General features: G+C 39.7%; 2 protein-coding genes across 2 annotated transcripts in view; one reads left to right on the top strand and one right to left on the bottom strand.

The window, feature by feature from the left end:
• The window catches only part of SIRT1 (sirtuin 1), a 35,416-nt gene extending 23,052 nt beyond the window's left edge, over positions 1-12,364 (top strand). The window contains exons 7-9 of the mRNA XM_027840657.1: positions 60-246; positions 4,552-5,097; positions 7,787-12,364. Of these exons, the coding sequence (XP_027696458.1) occupies positions 60-246; positions 4,552-5,097; positions 7,787-8,112 (1,059 nt within the window). The 3' untranslated portion in view covers positions 8,113-12,364. The remainder of the gene's footprint in view (positions 1-59; positions 247-4,551; positions 5,098-7,786) is intronic.
• Positions 12,365-15,835: 3,471 nt separating this feature from the next.
• Positions 15,836-23,071, bottom strand: part of HERC4 (HECT and RLD domain containing E3 ubiquitin protein ligase 4) — an 85,770-nt gene continuing 78,534 nt past the window's right edge. The window contains exons 22-25 of the mRNA XM_027840514.1: positions 22,710-22,792; positions 21,538-21,721; positions 18,280-18,382; positions 15,836-16,522 (exon numbers count right to left, since the gene is read on the bottom strand). Of these exons, the coding sequence (XP_027696315.1) occupies positions 16,314-16,522; positions 18,280-18,382; positions 21,538-21,721; positions 22,710-22,792 (579 nt within the window). The 3' untranslated portion in view covers positions 15,836-16,313. The remainder of the gene's footprint in view (positions 16,523-18,279; positions 18,383-21,537; positions 21,722-22,709; positions 22,793-23,071) is intronic.

Raw genomic sequence — 23,071 nt, 5'->3', positions numbered from 1 at the left:
AATTTGATTGACTTTGGGGAATGTGTGTGTTTGTTTTTTCCCACGTGGTCTGCTTGTAGGTGGTTCCTCGATGTCCCAGGTGCCCAGCTGATGAACCACTTGCCATCATGAAGCCAGAGATTGTATTCTTCGGGGAAAACTTACCAGAGCAGTTTCATAGAGCCATGAAATATGACAAAGATGAAGTTGATCTCCTCATTGTAATTGGGTCATCCCTGAAAGTAAGACCAGTAGCGCTGATTCCGAGTAAGTTGGTGATGGTTTCTGAGAGAGTACTAGGATGTGCATGAGATCATACAGATAATGAGAATCGGATTATTGTTAGAAAATGATTCATTGTGTGGAATTTGGTGTAAAGTGGTGCCCCCCCCCCATTCATATCCGTGGGAATTATTGCCAGTGGCAGTTGGATCCTGGTATAGCAGTGCCATGGCATGATTCCTGAGGGAATAATAGTAAATAAGTTTTCTGCTTCTGCCTGAAGGGGATTATGTTATAATGTGTTAATATTTATGTGGTTTTGTGATCCTTGTATTTGGAGGGCTTAGGATAACGAGTACAAATCCAGCCTCAGACACTTCTGTGACCCTAGGCAAATCACTTTACTTCTACCTCATTTTCACCATCTGTAAAATGGGGATAATAAAAGCACTGAATTCCCAGGATTATTGTGAGGATCAAATAAGATAATATTTGTAAAGTGCTTTTGCAGACTTTAAATTGATATATAAATACTAGCCATCAAATTACTTTTTATGCTTTTTGTGTTTAGGGGGTAATTATGTTTTAAGGTTATTTCAGCTATTTAGGTGTTACTTAACTATCCTAGAATAGCGTGAGAGAATTTGTCCCATGTTTTATCAAAATCTCGGTAAAACTGTCCATGTGGTAGCCAGTCGTTTCCAAAGTGGGCGCCTGGTCTTCACACCTTCTCTCCTCCTTTCCCCTTCCCCCACAACTGTTCAATCAGTGGGTCATATCCCACACTTCCCATCATAGCCAATCATGGGGCTCTTCCTCAACACAGCCACACCTGTTTTTAATTCTTAGCCCCCTCCCTGTCTTCTGCTTCCCTCCATTTTGCAAGCTCCCAGCTTCCCCCACGGCAGTTACACCCTGACCACTATTCGAATTGTTGACCCCCCCCCACCTCATCATCTTGTGGCTACCTCTGGTTCCTCGCCTCCCCTTTTGTTTTGGGGGGTACAGTTACCCATGAATGATGAAACACTCGTGGGTTATAATGTTATCTTTATCACAGATCTCATCATCATTCTCTCCATAAATTCCCTGTTACTTTTAAGGACACTACTGTGGTTCCTAATCTTGTTATTGTCTTTAACTGCTTCTTTTGCCTCTCTGCACATCTCAGTTGTCCGGTCTCATTCTCACCCAGACCATATTGCTCAGATCTGTCCCTTTCTCTCTGCTCACTCACTTTGCCAGGAATCACAGTCAAGCTCACTGCTGTGGAGATTTTTGGAAATTCAAGACGGTATTTAGAGATGACTGACTCCTCACTCACATCTGCAGCTTCTTGTAGTTCCATGGGATGCAGTTTGTGTGGGCCTGACGACTTGAACTCGAGGGAAGCTAGTTGAAACTCAAGAAAAGGAGGGAGATAATAAGAAAGTACCTATTTTTTTTCCATCCTTTCTGGTCTGAACTTCACTTTTTGAAGGATGAAATAGTCATAAAAGTAATCCTAGAAATTATTAGCTGCTGTGATGTTGGTAGACAGAGCTCTCTCAGCAGATGTGTAGGTAACTGAAATTCCCTTATCACTGTCAGTACTGAATCTGTGTTTGCATTAGCTGTTTCCATAACTCGCTGATGTCTTCCTTTTGTCCAGGTGGCCTGTAGGAGAATCTGAGACTGTAGATTCCTTTTCTGCCTCCAGCGATTTTTATCCATATGCTCTCCGTGCTCACCTGATTCCTGGGTTTCCGCTACTTGGTGCATTCTCTTAGTCCACTGTGCCTCTCCTCTAACCCTCTGTCTAATACTCCAACCCCCCCATTCATCATTCTGTCCATTTAGAATAATAGAACATCTTCAAGAGCCAGAGGTCAGTCATGGTTCTCATCCCATAAAGTCATTCATATCTGAGAGGTCAAATTTCACTTTATGTGAGGATCTAGTTTGCTGTGGGATGCAATCGGTTCCTTTCTTGGATTTTTGTGATGTGAATTTTTTGGTGTTCTATCATTTTCTTTTGTTTTAGTTATTCTCTATATTTTCTGTCTCTAAGCTCTACAGCATTACCCTTTCACCCCTCTCCCATCCCACTTCCCATGGGTCACTTTTTCTGTCCAGAGCCCTTTTGATTTGACTTTCAAGTCTGGAGGCCAAAAGTGTTCACTAGCCCCCAAATAGATGCACTCCATCTCTGAGCAAGAGAGCCCATTCCACCCATGTTTTGATCTGTGATCCAGAAACCTAGCTCTGAGTCTCAGATATCATCCCTCCTCTTAAACCTCTGCTTACTTTGGTAGATAGACCTTTGCTTTTGCTCTTCTGAAGCTCTTGTCTTCATTTGGCAGCAGTGATCTAAACCTTGCCGGCCACCTGCCACGTCCCCTCCCTCCCAGGTCTTGATTTTCTTGCCCGGTACTTTCCTGAGTCCTTCTGGCAGAATCATTAGTGTCCAGGTGAATCAACAGAACTGTGTGCTTCCCTTCAAGTTTGATAAGTCTTTGGAGGTTTTAAAAACATTTTCATTTTAATCTTTCTCCTTTTTGATCTTATTGACGTTACACACACACACACACCCTTTTAAAACATTGGTCAGTTCTCAGTGACAGTCATCCTCCTTGTACCTAAGAAAACGGTCACTTTGGATATGTCTAAAAACATAAATTTGACACTGCACCTTTAATCCACCACCTCCATACCTTATCTCTCTGGTTACTGTGTTATCAGAATTCTGAAGGCTTTCACTGTTGTCTTCCTTTATATTTTTGTAGTCATTGCATAAATTGTTCAAAATCTTAGTTTCCTTGATTTCTTGATCTTCATTTCTCACAGTGCAATAATAAGCCATTACATTCCATACCACAGTTTGGCTAACCGTTCCCTAGACAGTGCACCCCGCTTTCATCTTGGCAGGGTGACGTCATATATCCTGGATACACACCCTGAGGAAGCAGTGGACCTTTTTATCAGTATTGTTAATGAATCCGAGTTCAGATCCCTGCTCTACCAGTCCCTGTGTTACCATGGACAAGACATGGTCATCATTCCCATTTACACAGCACTCTGAATGTTTACAAAGTACCTTTCCTCACTGGATTCTCATGAAATAAGCACCTTAAAGTAACTTATAAATGTAAGCTTATTAGTGTTCTTTGTCAAGTGATGAATGAATATTTCACTGTAGCTACTTTTTCAGATTTCAAAAGTTAAGTTTAAGAGAACTCACAAAACTTAACTTGACTTATTTCAGGGTTTGATAAATTCAAATTGATATGTATTGTTGTGAAAAATTTAGGTCAGAACGCCAGGTTCAAAATGACTACTTACTCCTTACAGAAAAAGAAGGTGAACATGGGTAAACCTCATGTCCGTGATGGGGAGGGAGGCTTGTTTAAGTTTTATCATCGCTGCACTTTTTCTGCTGTGATCCAAATTTATTTTATTTCACTATCATGAGAAGCTTGAAAAGTCTGTGCCTTTAAATATAGTTGGTCCTAAAGGTAGGAATTACTATGAAAGCACATTATTAACTGGGCTGTTTATGTCTAATTCACTTCAGTATGTGTTTGGGATACAGTTATAAGTTACATGTATGTAGTTGACAAATATAAGCTGTATACCCAAAATAATCTCTTTGAAAGGAAAAATAAACACGAGGGTGTACTTCATATACATGATGGAAGTGCTAGTTCTAAGTCACATTAAATCACTGAACTCTGCTGAAGTGTGGAGGGGATGCGGTCTGCATGGGTCAAATGACTGTTCACATTGATTAAGTCAAATTTTTAAAAAGAATCTCTACTTGGTTAACTGTAAATGTTTTATTGCTCCAGTAGAATGGAAACTCCTCAAAGGCAGGAACTGTTTGGTTTGTGTGGGCCTTGGTCTTCATAAGCTCAGTCAGCGCTTTACGTATAGAAGGCACATCATGGTTGTTAGAGTGTTTTACATTTCCTCCCATTCTAGTACACATTTTATTCCTATTTCTCATCATTGCTCTCCATCCTTTTTGTTGTGATTTTCTTAAGAATACATTTGAGGCCATGTGTGTTTTGTTTTTTGGGTTTTGTTTTTTGGGGGGGGGGGGAAGTAGGGCCTCTATTTCAGTTACTACAAGCTTTTCAAGTTATTTTTGTGCCCGTCACTTAAGTGAAGCGTGGGCCTCTCCACAGAGTAACGCTTTCTAGAAGGCTTCGAAGCTATCCACCAAGGCCCAGATTACTCAGCACTCAGCTGGGCCGTGTCTTCTCTTGTTGACCGGCTCTCCCTAGGAAGGGGTCCGCACGGCCTCGTTAGGCCTGGGCTGTGGCTCTTTGGTTGCCCAGTTTCTTCATGAACGCTTTTTTCTGTTTCCAGGTTCCATACCCCATGAAGTGCCTCAGATCCTGATTAACAGGGAACCCCTGCCTCACCTGCACTTTGACGTGGAGCTTCTGGGGGACTGTGACGTCATCATTAACGAGCTCTGCCAGCGGCTGGGTGGGGAATACAGCCGGCTCTGCTGCAACCCGACAAAGCTTTCAGAGATCACAGAAAAGCCGCCACGAGCCCAGAGAGAGTTTGGAGCTCACTGGGTAGGACTGCCCCCCACGCCTCTTAATATTTCTGAAGACTCCAGTTCCCCCGGCAGAACTTCCCCACCAGACTCGTGGGCAACTGAGGGGAGGCCTGGGGATACGGAGGATGGGGCCACATCAAGGAGGGGCTGCAAGGCAGAGAAGCCAGTGCCAGAGGGGCGAGCATCTTCAGGACACCCTGCAAGTATTACAGAACAGCTGGAGGATCCTGGAGCCAACAGTGGGGAGAATAGAGAGAAAAATGAAAGAACTTCCGTTGTGGAAACACTGAGGAAATGCTGGCCCAATAGACTTGTGAAAGAGCAGATCAGTAAGCGGCTTGACGGTAAGTAATAGTGTTGATCTGCTTGGAGATCTTGGTCACATTGGTAATTGGGGTGTCTTGGCAGGTGAGTTAGAGAGCTGTACTTGGTAGTTGGGTGGGACTGTTGGAAGAGGATGCATTGAGGCGCTACAGAAGCTGCCACAGCACATGCTCTAAGGACAGCATTAGCCACACGCCAAGTAGAGGAGGAGGAAAGGGTTTGAGGGCAGAGCGGGACACCTGGCAGCCCTAGCTGCTCGTGGGGCCCCCTCCCAGCACCTTTGCAGAGGTTTTTCACTCGCTTGGAAACAATTTACTTAAAGAACCCCCAGCACTTTGTAGGAAAGTGATCGCTAGCCAGCGGGTGGTATGAAGTGAGTATAGTGCCAGCATATGTTTTCTCAAAATACGCACCATCTCTCCTAAATCTAGTAGTAGCCTGGGTTATAAGTAGTTTCTCTCATTTTCATTCTTGGCCCACACTCGACACTCATTTCTCAAAAATAATCTGTTAAGTAAGCCTGGCTTCTTTGCTGTGAAACTGGCCCAGTGGAACAGGCAAGGAAAAAGTCTTCAAGAAGCTGCTCATGAAGGTTTATCATCTTGAGAGACAGCCAACTTGCCATATCTACAGAACTGCTTCAAGGGAGAATCAGCATTGACATGAAACCACTTCGAAACTGTCTGCCACTCGGTGCCTGATTGAACTTTGGGGAGGATTTTTATAATCTCCTCCTGGGGAAGGCTGCTGTTGGGAGGATCCTTCTTTTCCCCTCCTGATGATAATGTTTGAAAAGCAATAGCCTCCCTTTCCTTTGTTTCTTTTCCCTGGTCCCCAGAAAACTGGCCGGTGCCTACAAACATTTCAGGGAGGTGACTAGATAACCACTAAGAGCTCTTTATCCAGCACTGATGTGATCCCAGCCTGCTCCTAGTAATTCTTATTTCTAGTTTTCCAAATAGTTCTGTGCTCCCGATAGGTGTGAAGCTGTGCTCACAAGAGAAATGAAGCACAAAAGTCTTTTCCTTCCCTTGGTCCCTGGGTATTTTGACCTGTTACCAACCAAGCTGGTTAGGTGTTTTTTGTTTTTGTTTTTGGGCCACAGAAGCTCATACAGTTAGTCTAAAGCAAAAAGGGGATGGGCTGCAGACTGCTTTGGGGGGAGGAGGGCCCAGCTGGACAAAATCGTGGATTCTGGAAGCATTGCAGCATTGTTCACTACTTAGTCCCCTGGCTGGGAGGAACCTTGCAGCCTCCTGTGCAGCAGGAAACCCCCTGCTCAGGGGCCTCTCCTGTGCAGCCGCTGGGCAGGTGCCTGGAACTACTCTGCTTGGGGTTTTCTCTGCTGCTTTGATTGTCTTCTTCCCAGCCTCCATTTGGTTACCTGATTTTTGGCAGGGGGGCGGGGGTCGGGGAGGGGAGGTAATGTTCCAGCACTCTTTTATGATGTCATTTCCCCCTTACGCACAACGTTTTGACTCCTGCAAGGAAATAACCCACTGGTTTAGGGCTTCCTCTGAAGCACAGAATTATACACCTTTGGGCACTCAGATAGGCCCTTTCTTTGCGACCTCAGTTGAATGGAAGAGATTAGGGGATGTGAGAAAATTTTTTTACCCACTTCTGTCCCCCAATATGTTAAAGATAAAAACCTTTTCAAGTTTCCCAAGGGTTTTAATTTCTTTTAGGGATCAGACAGAAGGGAAGCAGTTAAAACTACAAGGAATGAAGGGCAGTAGAAAGGGAGGTGGGCCTTCAGAACAAAAGGTGGTGCCTGGGGAATTTTCTGGGGACTGAAACACACGTCCTTTGGGATTCTAAGAGCAGGAAAAAGGCTTGTTCCAGCCTCAAACCCGAGGAGTCTCACCCCTGCTTTCCCATCGGTGTACTCTATCACTATGTATACAACTTTATGTATACAAAAAGTATACAACTTTAAAAGGTTACCTGTGAAATACTGATGTGCGCAGCAGTTAGGTTCATACTGTTATTCACAGACTGGCCCGGAGCCCAGTACATCTGACTTCTTTGATCCTTTGGGGAAGGTTTTGAATATTGACTTGTTTTTAAGTTGAAGAGGGCCTAATGAGACAGAGTGTGAGGTATTTGTAAAGCACCTAACACAATAAATGCTGATTTCCTTCCCCTTCTCCTTTACTTGTAACTTCCTATTTCAAATTTGTGAGACTGCAAGAACATGTTTTTGTAAAGATGTCCATCTGTTGTGTCCCTTAAACTTGGGCTGTTTCTCAGACAGAAACATGTTTCAGTGGGACAGAAATGGCTCTCCATACTAGGATTGTTCATTAGTTGAGGCAAACATTCCTGTTGACTTCATTAGTGAAAACTCAGAAGATACAAATCTCTTATTTGGCACTGAACATGCTGAGTAAGGAAGCAAAGCTAAAGAGAGGATAGAGATGTTAACTGCTTTTTTTAAAAAGAGGAATCATGAACCTTCTTTCTAGAGAGAAGCCTCTGACTTTTAAAATGAGAGATCTGAGAAGGGGTCCCCCTGAAATTTAAGTCACATCCATACTTTTCTAGGCTGCTAGAAGAGGTGATGAGCTGTTTTTCCCTTACAAGTTGGTCGTTATTTTATAGTGGAATAAATTTGTGTCTGCATAACCAGAAACAAGTGATATATGAGCTTCTTTTGTGAGCAGAAAATAAATCGCTCTCCTTTTTGTCTCACAATCTGATTTTAAGGTAACCAGTACCTCTTTTTACCACCAAATCGATATATTTTTCATGGCGCTGAGGTCTACTCAGACTCTGAAGATGATGTGCTGTCCTCCAGTTCTTGTGGCAGTAATAGTGACAGTGGAACCTGCCACAGCCCAAGCCTAGAAGAACCTATGGAGGATGAGAGTGAGATGGAAGAATTCTATAATGGCTTGGAGGAGGATGCTGAGGTTCCCGAGAGAGGCAGACCTGGCTTTGGGTGTGACCGAGATGAGCAGTGTGCAGTTAACGAAGCTATGTCTGTCAAGGAGGAGGCCGCTGAAGTTGACCAGTCATCGGACAGATTATAATGTCATCTTTGCCTGCTTACAGGAACTTTTCCACCAGCATTAGGAACTTTGGCATGTCAGAATGAAAGTTTCCTTCTGAACTTAAGAGAGCAAGGAAAACTATAAGGGTGTGGTGTTTATAGACAGTTAAACCAGATTTTCATGTATAATTTTTACTTTTTCAGTAATTCTATAATTATACACTCAACACTAACTTTTTTAAAAGAAAGGTAAGGTACTAAGTATCTTTAGTTAGCTATTAGTCACTATGTTCACTTTTTTCCAAGATCCATTTTGTGTGATAATGCATCTGTATGTATATATAGTTTTTTTGGGGGGGGGGTATGGGGGGGTACCTAGTGAATTTCAGCATTTTAAAGTTTTCCAAAAGCCATTGGATGTTAAATTAATATAAAGGGAACAGCTAATCTAGACCAAAGACTGGTATTTTTCACAATTTTTTTCCTTTGTAACATTTTGAATGGTTGTTTCACACCTTCATGCTTCTGTTCTGCTAAATTTTTATTCAACAAAATAGCCCCCCACCCCCACCCCTTTTAAAAAACACTGGCATTTTCAAAGACTTTAGTGGCAGCTAACTTTAATTTTTGGTCTCAAAAACATATAATCTTTGTAGATTGAAGCTGATGATAACCTGGGAAAGCACAGAAAGTCTTTGCTTTCATAAGACATGGGGCTGAAGAGATGATAAGGAATACAAAGAAGGCTTTTTCAAATTTCCTGTGGATGGGTTAGCATTGTCTGTATTGGCTCATAAAGCTAACGTGGGAAGAAAAAAAAAACTTCGTTAAAAATGCTTTGGAAATGTTTCAGTATGAGGTGCCTAGCTGGATCCCCTCGGTTTAGAAGATATCTTACCATTATTGTGTAAATACCTATCACTGTGGTACAGCTTGCATTGGTCCTTTCCATAAACATTAAACTGCCAAGATGTGAATATGCAAAGCTTGTCTGAATCTGTAATAATGGTACTTCTAACAGGGGAGAGTATTCTCTCTCATCTATATCTATATCTACATAGATAAACACACACACACACACACACATATATCCATATACACATATATATATATTTTTGGACTGCTGTTTTCCCTTCCCCAAATACCACAGGAAAGTGACAGGAAGCTGATTATAATTCCAAAGTAATGCAACATTCAGTATAGTCTGCCAGAAAGTATGCCTCTTGGAGGTCATGCACAGCTCCTATTTTTGAGGATTTGGTATCACAGAAATGCCAATTTCTAATCTAATATGACGGAGAGCTTGCCATGGTGCAGAGGGTCCCTAGCAGTGTAGTCAATGAATGGAACTAGTTCCTATAATGTAGCTTTGTTTAAATGTCATGTAGCCTGCCTTAAAACTACATTTCAGTTCCTCAGCTACAGATCTTCCAGCTTTCTGAAGTTCATATTTTATAAAATTGCACAATAAAGCATTTATTTTCCAAACCACTTTCTCAACATGACCCAAAAACTACAGATTATTCATACTTTGCTTTAATATTTATTACAGTGTTTAGTAAGGGTTTTGAAATTGTAGCTGTTCTTTAAGTGTAAGACACCAATTAGAACCATAACTGCCAGGGAAACTGAAATTTGTGTTTTAAGAATGGACATTTGTTAAACTAAAAAGATGTTGGCATGTTGTCTTGAAGTCTAAATTCTAAAAGTTTTCAGACCTCATTTGCATTTGGTTCCATTAAAGAATGCAGTATGTTTAGTTTTCATTTGCATGATACAATGTGTTTGTGCTATAGATGATATTTTAAATGGAAAGATTTGTTTTAAATTATTTTTACAGTGAGGATTGTTTTCAGCTCTTTTTATATTGTATATATATATATATAGTGTCTTTTATGTAATCTACTGACATATGTTTTGTAGACTGTTTAAAATGACTGGCCCCCTGCAACTTTTGAAATACAAAACCAGTGTTTTATACTTGTACATCCTGTTAAAGTCTATTAAAAATTGTCATTTGACTTTTTTCTTTCTGTTAAAACACTTGCATTTTTCCAAGTATACTAATTAATTGATGAAACTGAGGGGTGTTCCCACCTCTCCTTGAGTAAATAGCTTACTTTAAACAGCAAACACCTTGGTATTCCTAAACTGTTCTGGACCATTACAGCAAGAACTTCTATTAGGTAAAGAAACTTAGGCCCCCTCAGGGATTAAATGGATGTCTGATTTTGATTAATGGAAGAGGCAGGACTAGAACCCCGGTTTCCTAAGATTCCTCCCCAGGGCTGCCACATCTCTCCTGTACTGGCCTAGAAGTGTCAGTCTCAGGGAATGAGTGTTAATGCCAGTATCCCATTTGTTCTAATGGCACCTTCAATTTAACTATGAATGAAGCCGAGTTTGACATACTAGGGGAAGATAGTGCAATGGAATAGGGGCAGTGGAAGTGCCTACAACTTTAGGACACGGAAAAGTTACTTTGGGAGAGGGCATTACTGTGGCTGCCATTCAGCATAAGAAACCAGCTAAGCAATATGGTGTATGGAGTAAAATCTGAAGGTGTATGGAATAGGCCTAGACTCAGTGGTCACCTGCCAATGCAGATCCCAGCTCCATAAGGCTTGCCCTTTTTTCCCCACACACCACTAAAGAATATGCCCACATTCTCAGGATCCATCTCTCTCCTAGAGATTGTCTGTTGGATGTGTTATAAAGTTATTGTTCTTGGTAACAAAATACCCTTGCAACCTGCTCATGCCCACCATGCCAGCTTCTTCTAAGATGGGAAAATACTGGTTTTAAAAGAGATGGGCTTTTGTAGTAGAGAACAATTTGGAGTTACTAGAAGTACCGCACAGTTTTCCAAACAGTCCAGTTTGATCGCTGCCCAGCTCAGCACACTAATTTGTGTTCATTGTTAGGGACTGAACTGGCTCACCTTTGCACTGTTATATTAAAAGGTATTATAACTTACCTGAAAGAAATGTCAAATATACTTTGGATGTACACTTTATGTTGAATTTATGCTGACTACATTAGACAAATATAGTATATAATTAATTTAATAAATAAGCATTTCTTTTAAAATAATTATTTAGCTTCTACTTTAGGTCTTACCCAGTAGTGTGGGACAGACACACACACACACACACACTCATTCGCACAACTCCCAAGACACAAATGATCCCTTATTTTTTTAATTTTTAAAGTTGATGACTGAAAAGTGATCAATAAAGCAGAAAACCATGCTAATCAGATAAGCTCAAAGAGACATCATTAAGGTGTTACAAGCATTTACAGAACAAGGAGTAGGTGGCAGAAACAGGGCTGCTTCAAGGTCCCTCAGATGGTTTTTTAGATTCAAACTTAAAGAACCCTAGGAAGCCCTGGCCTAGACAGAGAATCTGATGGATGAAGGAGGAAGCTGGGCAGTAACCAACTCCTCCCTTCTCCAAGGCTCTGAGCTGGCCTGCCAAAAGAACAAACCCAAGGGTGTCACTTGAAGGTTGTCTCCTACAGATGGCTTCATTGGGACTTACTCCTGGGAGAGTGGAAAGAGACCAGGAATAGCAATCACTGACACTTTAATAGTTTCCATTGCTATTTATCATCTAGCAAATGCTGACCAATAGAGCTCAGCCTGTCTAAATTATATTCTGAGCTGGACCCAAAATTGGAAGGGCTATGGGCAGCTAGAGGACAGAAGAGCACTAAATGCCTAAGGAAAAAGAAGGGAAACATGAAGGTATTTAAGTTGGGAGATGAAAGAGAAAGATATGGGTAAGGGACGGCGGGAAGGTAGGGCCCAGGATTGTGCATCTGCGTAGACTGTCTAATGGTGGTATGGGTCATCCATACCATGATCCCTGGAATCAAGGGGCAATCTCATTGGGGAGACAAATGGGAGAAAATTGGGTCCTAAACTCTAGTATTACTTGTATATAAGCCATTTGGAAGGTCAGCAGAGAGTCAGGAGGTGGCCACTGGGCATAGGGGCTTTTCTGGGGCAATAAGTGGAATATGCTTTTAATTCAGAACTTGCAAACTGTCTTCCTTCCATTCACTTAGTATGAAATAAGTATTTATGTAAAAGTGTTGGAAATAACAAGTATCTTAAGTCTATATAAAGAAGCTGGCCATGAACTGGAAAAATGCCAGTAAGTGTGGGTCCTTATATGTGCTAATGAGAGCAGGATGGTTTTCCTGTCTTTGGTGTAAATCTGTTGATAATAAACTACTGTTAAAAGTTTTTGAAATTGCACTTCTGATATTAAAATATTTTAATTTAATCTAAAGACTTTTTTACATTTATTGTCTTAAGAATTTGATTAATTTAAGATTGTCTAAAAACTAAACTACTATAGTTAGAGAGAAAAACCAAGTATTTCTTCACTGTCTCCCCAGCAGCTACATGAATTTGTACAGCTGAAACCCTGAACTGTGGCCAGATTTTACTGTGGTCAGACACTTTTCAATACTGGCCTACACCACGGTCCAAGATGAATCCTCTTCCCCTCCCAGACCCCTCCCTCCCCCCATTAAAGACAATGGCTATTTGCCCTAGCACATCCAGAAAGATCTGGAGCTTTATATTCTACGGAACAGAAGGGATTGAAAACCACTAGGGAAGCCAACTCACATAGTGTCTTCCAAAATATCACTTGGGGTCACCAAAGAATCCAGTCTAGCTGGACATCATGTCATGCCTTGTCTCTACTGACAATGTTGTTACTATTTCAAAATTTAAAAAGTAACTCCACTAATTTGAAGCATCAGAAAGAAAAGAGAATTGGCCACAAATAAAACTCAAACTCCACCAACAGTGCCTACTTCTATGTAATACCTGCTGAAACAGACTTGGTTGCCCAACACTTAGCTGTTTTCCCTCCTTCATTTTCCCCAGTTTTCTAGAACTGAAGTCCCAGTACAGTGCTGCACTCATGTAAGATAACTGCCCAGTAAACACTGAGTACTTAGCATCTCAAAGCAGTTACTAAGCGTTGACCAATCCACTACCACAAAATCTATTATTGCTTTATAGAAATCAATTCAGTGGTCTGCTACATGCAAATCACTGGGGATAGACAGATGAGGAAAAAAAAAAAAAAGACGGTCCCTGCCCTGAAGAGGCTTGTATTCCTCTAAGCTGAAGGTGAGGGTGTAGAAATACTTATACAAATACAAAATGAGATGTGATGGGAGACAAAGAAGAGACACAGACAAAGTGAGCAATGACAAGGTGAAGCTGGTGGGACATTGTGGGGGGACAGGGACTGAGGAGTGAAGGAGGCATGGGAAGGCTTCATGGAGGAGGGAGCACTCTAGGAACAACTTATCTCAAACTCAAGTCCCAGATAGAAATCATTACCTCTCCTCCCCTATCGTCTTTGCAAAAACAGAAAAGAAAAAAAAAAAGAAACCAAAGCCAAACCAATCTTTCCCCTTTTCCTTTGATAAGGACCACCAGTACCCTTCCAGGCATTTCGGTTTACCACCTCCAAGTCATCCTTAACTTTGTTCTCTCCCCCCACAATTAACTAAACCTTGTCAATTCTAACTCCACCAAATTGTTCGCCTCCTCAGGGCTACTACCAAAAGTATTCCTAGAGCACAGATCTGACCGTGACACCCTCCTCAAGAATCTTTGGTGACATCTTACTCCAACTGAGATAAAATACCTACTCCTTAGCTGGGCATTTAGATCTCTTCACAATCTAGTTTCAGCCTGAATTTTGATATTCATTTATTTCACATTTATATGCCTCATGGGTTCCGAATTTCAGTAAAAATGGTTATCTGAAATTTGGTAAAATTTCATTTCCTTGGTGTGATCGTGTTGTCCTTTAGCAAATACTATTCTCTTCAGGCTTGTCATGCACCTCCCTCTTTACTGCTCCCACTCAGAAGCCTTAGCTTCCTTCAAGACTATGGGTAGCCTTTCTTGATAAACTAGTAATTAGGCATCTTACCTAACAATGTCTCGTATCTAGGGTTTTGTGTGGTTGTTTTGGTTTTTGCTTTTGTATCCTCGGCACCTACCACAGTGACCTGGGCATAATAAATGCTACATCAATGTGCTAATTATTAGTACGGGTGCCTGGAATATGCAGGTGCTTTAATGCATGTTTACTATTGTACTGAAAGGCAGAAATGCAGACAGATTCTGTGAATCCAGAAGTGAAGCCATGTCCAGTTTCTTACATTCTGAGTCCTTCTATTTGACTCAGATTGTTGAAGAAGACTAATGTGAAACAAGGTGTGATGGAGACAGATTATGGTGGACTTCAATGCTAAGCGAGGAGGAATTTGTATTTTATTCTAAAGACAAAAGGGAGGCACTAAAGGTCCCTCAGTGATACAGCATGACCTGTGATTAGGAAAATTATCTGGCAGCTATTATGAAGGGTGGACTGAAAAAGAAAATGAGCAGATGCAGGAAAGGCATAGTCAAGAGATTCCTGCAATCATCCAAGTGAATCCAAACTAGACTGATAAAAATGTGAATGGATGAAAAAAATGGATAAAACTGATACAATTTAGCATCTGCTCAAAGGGGTGTGTGCACGCGGGCACACATATGGTCACATAGCTACCCATGTAGGTAGGTATAGTAATGTGAAGGAGAGAGGGAAATCAAAAAGGGTTCCAAGATGTTCATACGAGGTGCCTGGGAAGATGGTAGTGCAATCAACAGAAATGGAGACGATGGGAAGAAAGAACAGGTTCACTGAGGGAAGACGAGGAGAAACTCTGGGATAATGTACTCAAAGTATTAAAATATCATGGCCTTAAAGCATCAGGTTAAAGCTATGAGTGTAAAGGACTCTTCCAAAGAGAGAGGAAGATGTCATTTATTTGAATGGTCACATCTATACTCTGTAAGCCAACATCACAGAAAGAATATGGAGGAAACCTAAGAGAAGTTGGCATTTCAGGACATTTCCTTATTTCCAAAGGGAATGAGTTTTTTCTACATTCTTTAGGTTGGTGCACTGAAATTTTAAAGTTCATACCCCTGAGAAAAAGAGAAGAAAACACAAATTTAAGAGTCCTGACCTAAAACCTTCTTAGAAATTGTCTTGAAGAGTGTAGGATCTTACATGATAACCACTGAAAGTTTAATTATAAACCAATAAATCTTTATTCAAGTATTTTAAAGAGTTTTCATTGCATTTTATAAATTTAAAAAATAAATATCTGCACCATAGCTGAAAGTCACATGTATTGCATATCAACACACATTCTAAGACATGAGAAGAATAAAATCTGAAAGTGTTTCAGTTCACAATCAGCATCTGAAAACTGTTTTCTTCAATTTAAAAAACCCCGAAGAAAATTCTTCTACATCAGCCAAAAAGCACTGTGGAAAATGTGACTCAAATCGAACCTTCACAGTTATTATTTTTCAAAGCTGTGAGCTGCGGGTGCTGGGTCTCCTAGTGCCACACATTCCTATTCTTGACAACCATGGGAAAGCTCTCTTCCACTGCTAAATTAACCATGTTTAATCATCACTCCCCACTGAAAATGCACCATCACTACAGGACTCCAGAGGAAGGACCTGGAAGATACTTAGTAGAACTCAGATCTGGGCACATACCAAGATACTAGAAAACTGTCCTGGCACAAAACAAGCTCTAAATTTTTACTCTTGTGATTTCTGCTATTTGAGTTTCTAAGAAACCAGGAAAAAAAATTAATGGTCACAATTTTTAAACCATAAAAGTCATTCCAGTTCAATTACAACATAGAAACTGCACTGGTATCAGAAGGTAACTATTTTATTACAAAAACTTTAACATTATTTACAAAATGAAAAATAATCAAGTGACTATTGCAAACCAAAGTTAAAGGTTTTTTACCCAGTGATTGAAAAGAATTAAGCAACCATTCCATGCACTCACACACCAAGATCATTTCTGTAATATGCAGACCATTAAAATTCATGTTAGTGAAACTTCAATGTACTCACAATACTTGCATGTTTATTGGTAGATGACAAAAAAAAATGTCCATGGTTCTGTACAATAAGTCTAGTATTAACATAGTTTGTTCATTTTCTTTTAGGACTTTTTGGCTTTCGTGAATATTTGTATGTCACAGAACATTTTGTAAATAAGCAATTAATTATATTATCACCTCGGTCACCTTGTCCACTGAACTCACCACCACAAGAAAGACACAAAAAATTAGTTTAATGCTATTGCATTAAACCAAATAGTTATAATACCTCTAAAGTTATATTAAACTGAAGCCTTCATTGTGATCAATGGCTTGGATCAGTTTAGATCGGAGAGTTTCTTTCTCTGTGTATTTTGGAAGATCAAGAAGATTAAAACAGGTATGGGAGACTGGGAGATATGCCTCTCCACCTCCAGTTGACTGAATGACCAGTTTAAGACTCTTCATACCAAGAATAGGAATCCGATCACTACCTGTCAAAAATACTATCACAAGAAAGTTTTTTTAAATGAAAACTTAAGACAAACATCTGCATTATAACAGTACTGTTCAACTACATGTGACCTTCAGTTATTTATCTACTAAAACCACTCCAGTCAATGATCTTTGTAAACAGGTTTACTTAATGTGTAAATTGGTTTACCCAAAATGAAAGAAACATTCTAATCTACTTGCTGAAAATTTTTTTATAAATTAGCTTTGGCTGAAAATACTGCTTACCAGTAGATATTTTAAAAACTGACCTACTAACCTGGAAACTGATCACTGAAATACATACATGTTCACAAACAACAACACTGTTTTCATTACTTTTGTCCTCAGCTTGTATCTGACCAAGAATGTTATTATCCAACTTTATTCACTAGATTTGGTTTTTAATGATTTTCTGCTGTTTCTAAAATGATATCCTCTACTGGATGAATGAAGATTTTATACCATTAGGAGTGTTAATGCTGAAGGCTATTTTAAAAGAGAAATTTCTACAATGTTTTGAGTAGTAACAACATTATCAGAAGCAGCATATGGCCTCCCACAATGTTTTCTTTGAAAGACGTCAACATTTTAATGTAAAAGTAGTTATGGTTATTAGCTAATCCTCTTTGTAGGGAGGTCTGATCTGTGCTTCATTAGGATATGATACTCCCAGATGAGAAAATTCCCTTTACCAATGCAGGTCAGTACTTCTCTTCGACTTAGTCTTGCACAGCTACCTTGAGCACTGAGAGGTTTACTGACAAAGCCAACTTGTGGCCAAGCCAGGGCCTGAAGCCCACGCCCGCTCTCTGTTCACTTTGTCATGTTGCTTCATGTTATCCTTCAAACAGAACCCTATTTTAGAGCTGGGGGGGGACCCTAAAGACAATGCAGCCCAAGCCCCGTGTTTTACACACAAAGTGGAGCTGCTGCTCACCAACACAGCCAGTCCTCGAGAGCACAGCCTAACACTGGCTCTCCTTTCCTACCATCATGCGCTGCCTCCTAAGGACTGGATCACCACTGGCTTTAAGGCATGGGGAAAGGTAATGGTGGTAAACTGGTAAATTGGGTCACTGCTACAAAGAATAGCTCATCACCTGCACTGCTGCCTCTTTCAATGGACTACAATGATGAAGACTGGGTCTTATCACCAGACCCCTAAATACTCTAATAATTACAAAATTTTCCAGTGACTTAGTTATATATGAAAAGTATTAAAGCACCATCAACCCTAACCTTCCCCACTATGTCAGTTCAGGATTGTTTAAAGAGTGGCTCTCATTAGAACCTATTATGGCTCTATTTACAAAAGAAATATTTAATGTTTTGATGTAGAAGCAGGGATGAGTCCTGCTTAAAAAAAGAGACTCACAGAGCTTACTCATTTGTGATTAAATAATAGTCATAGGAAATTTCCCAATCCCAATATAATGGTATTTTCTTTTTCTTTATTTTAAACAAAACATTATACATTTCTCAAGGAATCAAAACAAGTCAACCAGCTAATCAATGATTTTTAGAATTTTTATGTGAAACATTTAATATAAAAGCTAGACGAGACTTTTAAAAATGGTCTTAACTATCAATTATAAGACAGAATAGAATGTTCTAATCTTTTTTGTAACTCAATCAGTTACTAAGAGACTAATAAAGACATATAAACTATACCAATCACCATAAAGTTGTTTAATCCCATAAGGCAGACATCAGATACAACCATTAAATTTAATTCTTATCCAAAATAGAATTCAATGGAAATACTTACAGAGGAACTGTTTTTTCTTTTCCAAAGGCAATTCATGAAAAACTTCCCAGAACATTTTTATTGTAGGATGGTCTGCCCAATACTCCCCTTTGTATTCTGTATTCTAGAAACAACAACAGAGACAACTGAGCTTCAAGTTAACAAAAGGTAGATTTTCTTGAACGTGAAACATTAGCTCAATTAGAAACTGATTCTAAGGAGGCTGAGAATAAGGGCTTGGATCCTTAACTGAGCCAGCTGCCTCCCCACTATTTCACTGCTACAGACCCCTGAAGTAAAAAGCAGTCCTAACCTTGACAAGCCATCTCGCAGATTAGTGCCACTAGTCACGAAGGAGAGAGAAAGATCAATTTTCAGAGACAGTATATAACTAATACTGGAAAAAAACAAATTAAAGGACACATTCTATTGATGGCTGGTCAGTGATATTTTCATTTTTATTTCTATTTATTTATTTATTTTTTTGGCAATTGGGGTTAACTGACTTGCCCACGGTCACACAGCTAGTACATTACAAGTGTTTGGTCTGAGGTTGGATTTGAACTCAGGTCCTCCTGACTTCAGAGCCGGTGCTCTACCCACTGCGCCACCTAGCTGCCCCTTCAGTGATATTTTTATATGTAAAAATAATACCATGCCTTCAATTTCTATGTCTACATATCAAACCACCTTCAGCTTTGTTTAAAATTAACCCTAATACCCACATGTAGGTGCAGTGAAGATTTATAAATAGAAAGTAATTTATCCAAATGACTAAGATATCCTGAAACCTAACTTCCCTTTTTCATTGTCTATTTAAAACATTAAAAAATAAGTATCCTGTTTCATTGATAACTATTATCTTAATAGATACTCTGTTCTCCCGAAATTTCTCACCAATCACTTGTAACAAATACAGGACAGAAAAGTAAAACTTTTGTATTTCCTAAATTTTGGCTCTCCTCATTTGCTTGAATGGTTCTTAGTCAATAATAATTTTTATTTGTTTAATGACTTATACAAGGCTCTGCATGAAATCTCATATGTCTACACATACCAGCCAGTGGGAGTGGGGAAAAAGAGACAGGAAAAAAAAGTCTTTCAAAAACAATTTTATTAGTGTATATTCAATATCTCAATATAAAAGGGCATTTTCTAGGCTATGAACCATCATTATGCAATAATGAATCAAGAGATATAATTCAAGAAGCAGACATAAAGGAGTCTGCCCAGGACGTCGATTTTCAAACGTGCCACTGTTGTAGCAAAGATCATTCCCAACTTACATTGTAATCATTCCACCAAAGATACTCAAAGATATTCTTTGTCATGACAATGTAGTCATTTCTTAATACTGTAATACTAAGCTTACCTCACATTATTTAGAATTATATGTAAAGTACTTAGGAGAAAACATCCAAAATACCAGACTGGTGTAGATATAGTAGCAATTAATATCTTCAGAGAGATTTTAGCTTGCTTACAGAGTTGACAAGATTTTCCTCTGCCTTGGGGAAGACTTACAAATGGACAAATAGCATGCAAACAGAAATCTAAGTATTTCAACTCAGCTCTGCGCTTCTAAATAAACTTCTGGCAAATTATTTTCTAGAGTCATTAGCCAAACCAGAAATTGGTAGAAATTACCAAAGAGTAGCAAAACTCCCCAAAAGCAGAGGCCAAAGGGAAAAAAGAAGAAGCAAGGGATGTAAATTCCATAGGACTGGAGAACCAGCCCCAAAAGAGCTGAGAGGTGGGTATAAATGCAAAGCATTCCCTAAGCAACTCTCTTCACTTCTCTATACTGTGATTGTAGGACTGAGAACTGGGAGGGATATCAGCAATCACACAGTAGGACCTTCTTATCTTCTAGATAAGGAAACTGAGGGTGAGAGTCCAGAAGGAACAGTCCAAGGTCACAATGAGCTTGTTGCAGAGCTGGGATTCTCTTAACTAAGTTATTAATTGTGCATTAGTGGAGAGCTGCTAACTACAAAAAGAGCCTTTAGCCAGCTAGGTGGTGCCATTGTGCACAAAGCACTGGTCAGGAAAACTCAAGTTCAAATCCAGCCTAAGATACTTACTAGCTGTGTGATCCTGGGCAAGTCATTTCACCTCTGCCTCAATTTCCTCATCTGTAAAATGGGGATAACAAGTACTGACCACCCAGGATTGTGGTGAGAATCAAATGAGATAATTATAAAATGCTCAGTCCAGTGTCTGGCACACAAGAGGTGCTGTAACAACAGCTGATTCGATTCCTTCCTTCTCCATTTACTAAGTGTTATGGGCCAGGCATTCCTCAGCACATACAGCATATGCTGGAGCCCATCTCTGAGCGCAGGCACTAGTGTTAACAGGGATGAGGAAAAGACTTCTCACAGAAGGTGGGAGTTGAGCTGAGACCCAAAGGAGGCCAGGGATGCCAAAAGGCAGATGACAAAAGGAGAGCATGCCAGGCACAGCCTTGAGGTAACAGAAGGTCTCGTGAGAAGAACAGCCAGGAGGCCAGCATCTAGCAATCACTGGGTACATGGAAGGAAACAAAGGGTAAGAAAAGGGGTCTGGGTAAAAAGCTCCTATGTGAACTCTGAATACACCTTAGGTGAACAGCCCTCTTGTTACCACAACTGTAGGAACTTAGACAGTTCATCTTTCAAAGGAGAACTGATAAAGATCTGTTGGAAATTCCCAGATACAGGTAAGAGTACAAGGCTTCTTTCTGAGATCATCATGCTTTTAGGAAACACTCTTAATTTAATGCTACTCTTGATGAACAGATAGTTCCCTGCTATTCTAAAGAGAGATCATTTCTGATACTTGCATCATTGAAGCTTCTGAGAAAGTAACAAATCACTGATCTTTCTGATTTGAGACTGGTGGGGAAAAACGTAAACAAAACACTTCAACGATGGCAGGGTTTCCCATCAACTTTCTTTGGCTGAAGTGGACAGAAAATCCATTTAGTCCTCCCTGGTGCTGCCCCCTGGCCAATGTCACAGATCATCTGTTTTTTAACAAGAAGAATGCCAGCAACATGAAATACAAAAACTTTAAATCTAATTAAAGCCACTGCTTTCAAACATACATTTCACAAATCATTCACTGACTAACATAAACAAAGGTGGTGTTTTCCTTTCAAATGACTGGATCAATTTGAGCAAATGAAGGCCAGTGAAGGACAGGAAAGATTTCTATCAAAACTCAGTATTAGCTTGAATCCAGTACCTTACTTTTATGTTGGGCTTCAAAATTACCCACCAATTTGTTTCTCCTTACCTTTTCAAGTTCTTTCCAATCATAGTTTGTGTTCCCAATCACCATTGCCTGTAGTTCATTAGGATGGAAGAGCTCAAGGACTTTCCCGCCACATACTTTGTGAAAGCCCTCATGAAAAGCATCAAATAAGGAAGCCACGGATTTATTGAATATATAGTTCACATAAGCATCAACAAATTCTTGTCTAGAAAAAGGAAGAAAAAATATGGACATACACACCTAAAATTTTTTTTTAATTAAAAGCTGCATTGTTTTGCTGGGAAGGGAGCATCATTATATTATTCTATTATCATATCATATCATGGCAAATGACAACTCAATGTGTGCTTATGGTTATGATGATGCACTGGTGGTCACTTTCCCACAAACTGAGACACAGTATGGAAGAGTTCAAAAAGAGCTATCAATAGAGCCATCTATTATAGATAAAAATTGGGTGACCACCCAAAATAATTCATAAAAGAGCAAAAATACTTCAAGTACAATGTGGCATTTGAGCATCTGGAAAACTACAAAGAACACTGACCCACTTACTTCTGGTTCAGAAGATGCTTGTACAAATATAATTTAAACTGAAAGGAGTTGTTGGCTTCTCAATAGTGAAGACTAATTCTACATTTGGGGAACCTCATACCATTTAACGGTCTGAAGCCATTACAGTAAGAGCTTGACAATCATTGTGAAATAATAAAAAAACCCAAATATTGTCAATTAGCTCACCAATAAGCTACTATTTGCCAGGCAGTGTGCTTAGCACTTTCATAATGTCTTATTATAGAAGATTCACAATTTAAAGCCTAATCTGATTTCCCAAGGAATTAGTGAGAATAAAAGAGACTCATTTTCCATGTTCTAAAGAGAAAAAAAAGGTAGGGAAACTGTGGCCCCCCTAATGATCCCACGGTAATACTAATATTTAGCCTGCATTCCCTTAGTAAAGTTGCCAAGGTGGAAGTACAGACTGTTATCAAACCCAAAACACGTTAACAAAGGATCTTCGAAAGTACTTAGGAAACTTTCAAATCAATTCTCTCCCCTATATTACAGCTACTCCTCAAATATTTTAAAATTCTGATCTGAAGATAATCTTTATAAGTTGACATATATAAAAAAGGGGGAGAGATTCTGACCTACCTTAGTACTCGACTGTATGCCAATATAAAATCACTTACCGATTTTGTTTACTAACAGTGGTGTCTGCCCCATTTGGAATCAGTTCTTTCACTTCAGTTGTACCAAAGTTCTCGACAGTGATCTATTCAATCAAGCAGATGATTATTACTGCGATTATACTTAAACTGTGTTTTTTTGTTCTTTTAAAGAAGTAAAGACATAACTGGTATCTGGATGAGAATCTGTTATCTTCTGCTTTTCATTCTTGGATTATTGCAAACAAATGGTACACCTGTGTTATTTGTCACCATCTAGTGATACCACTGCCTCTGCTAACAGCCTTGTACATAACCAGAGTGAAAGGAACTTTCCACATCTATGTCTCATTATCTCTATGAGTTTACTGACTGTAAACATACCT

The sequence above is a fragment of the Vombatus ursinus genome, unplaced genomic scaffold (assembly GCF_900497805.2).
Source record: "Vombatus ursinus unplaced genomic scaffold, bare-nosed wombat genome assembly UNPS02014847.1, whole genome shotgun sequence".
NCBI classification, from domain to species: Eukaryota; Metazoa; Chordata; class Mammalia; order Diprotodontia; family Vombatidae; genus Vombatus; species Vombatus ursinus.
Note: the sequence above shows the minus strand (reverse complement) of the source record. Positions and strands in the feature narration are given on the sequence as shown.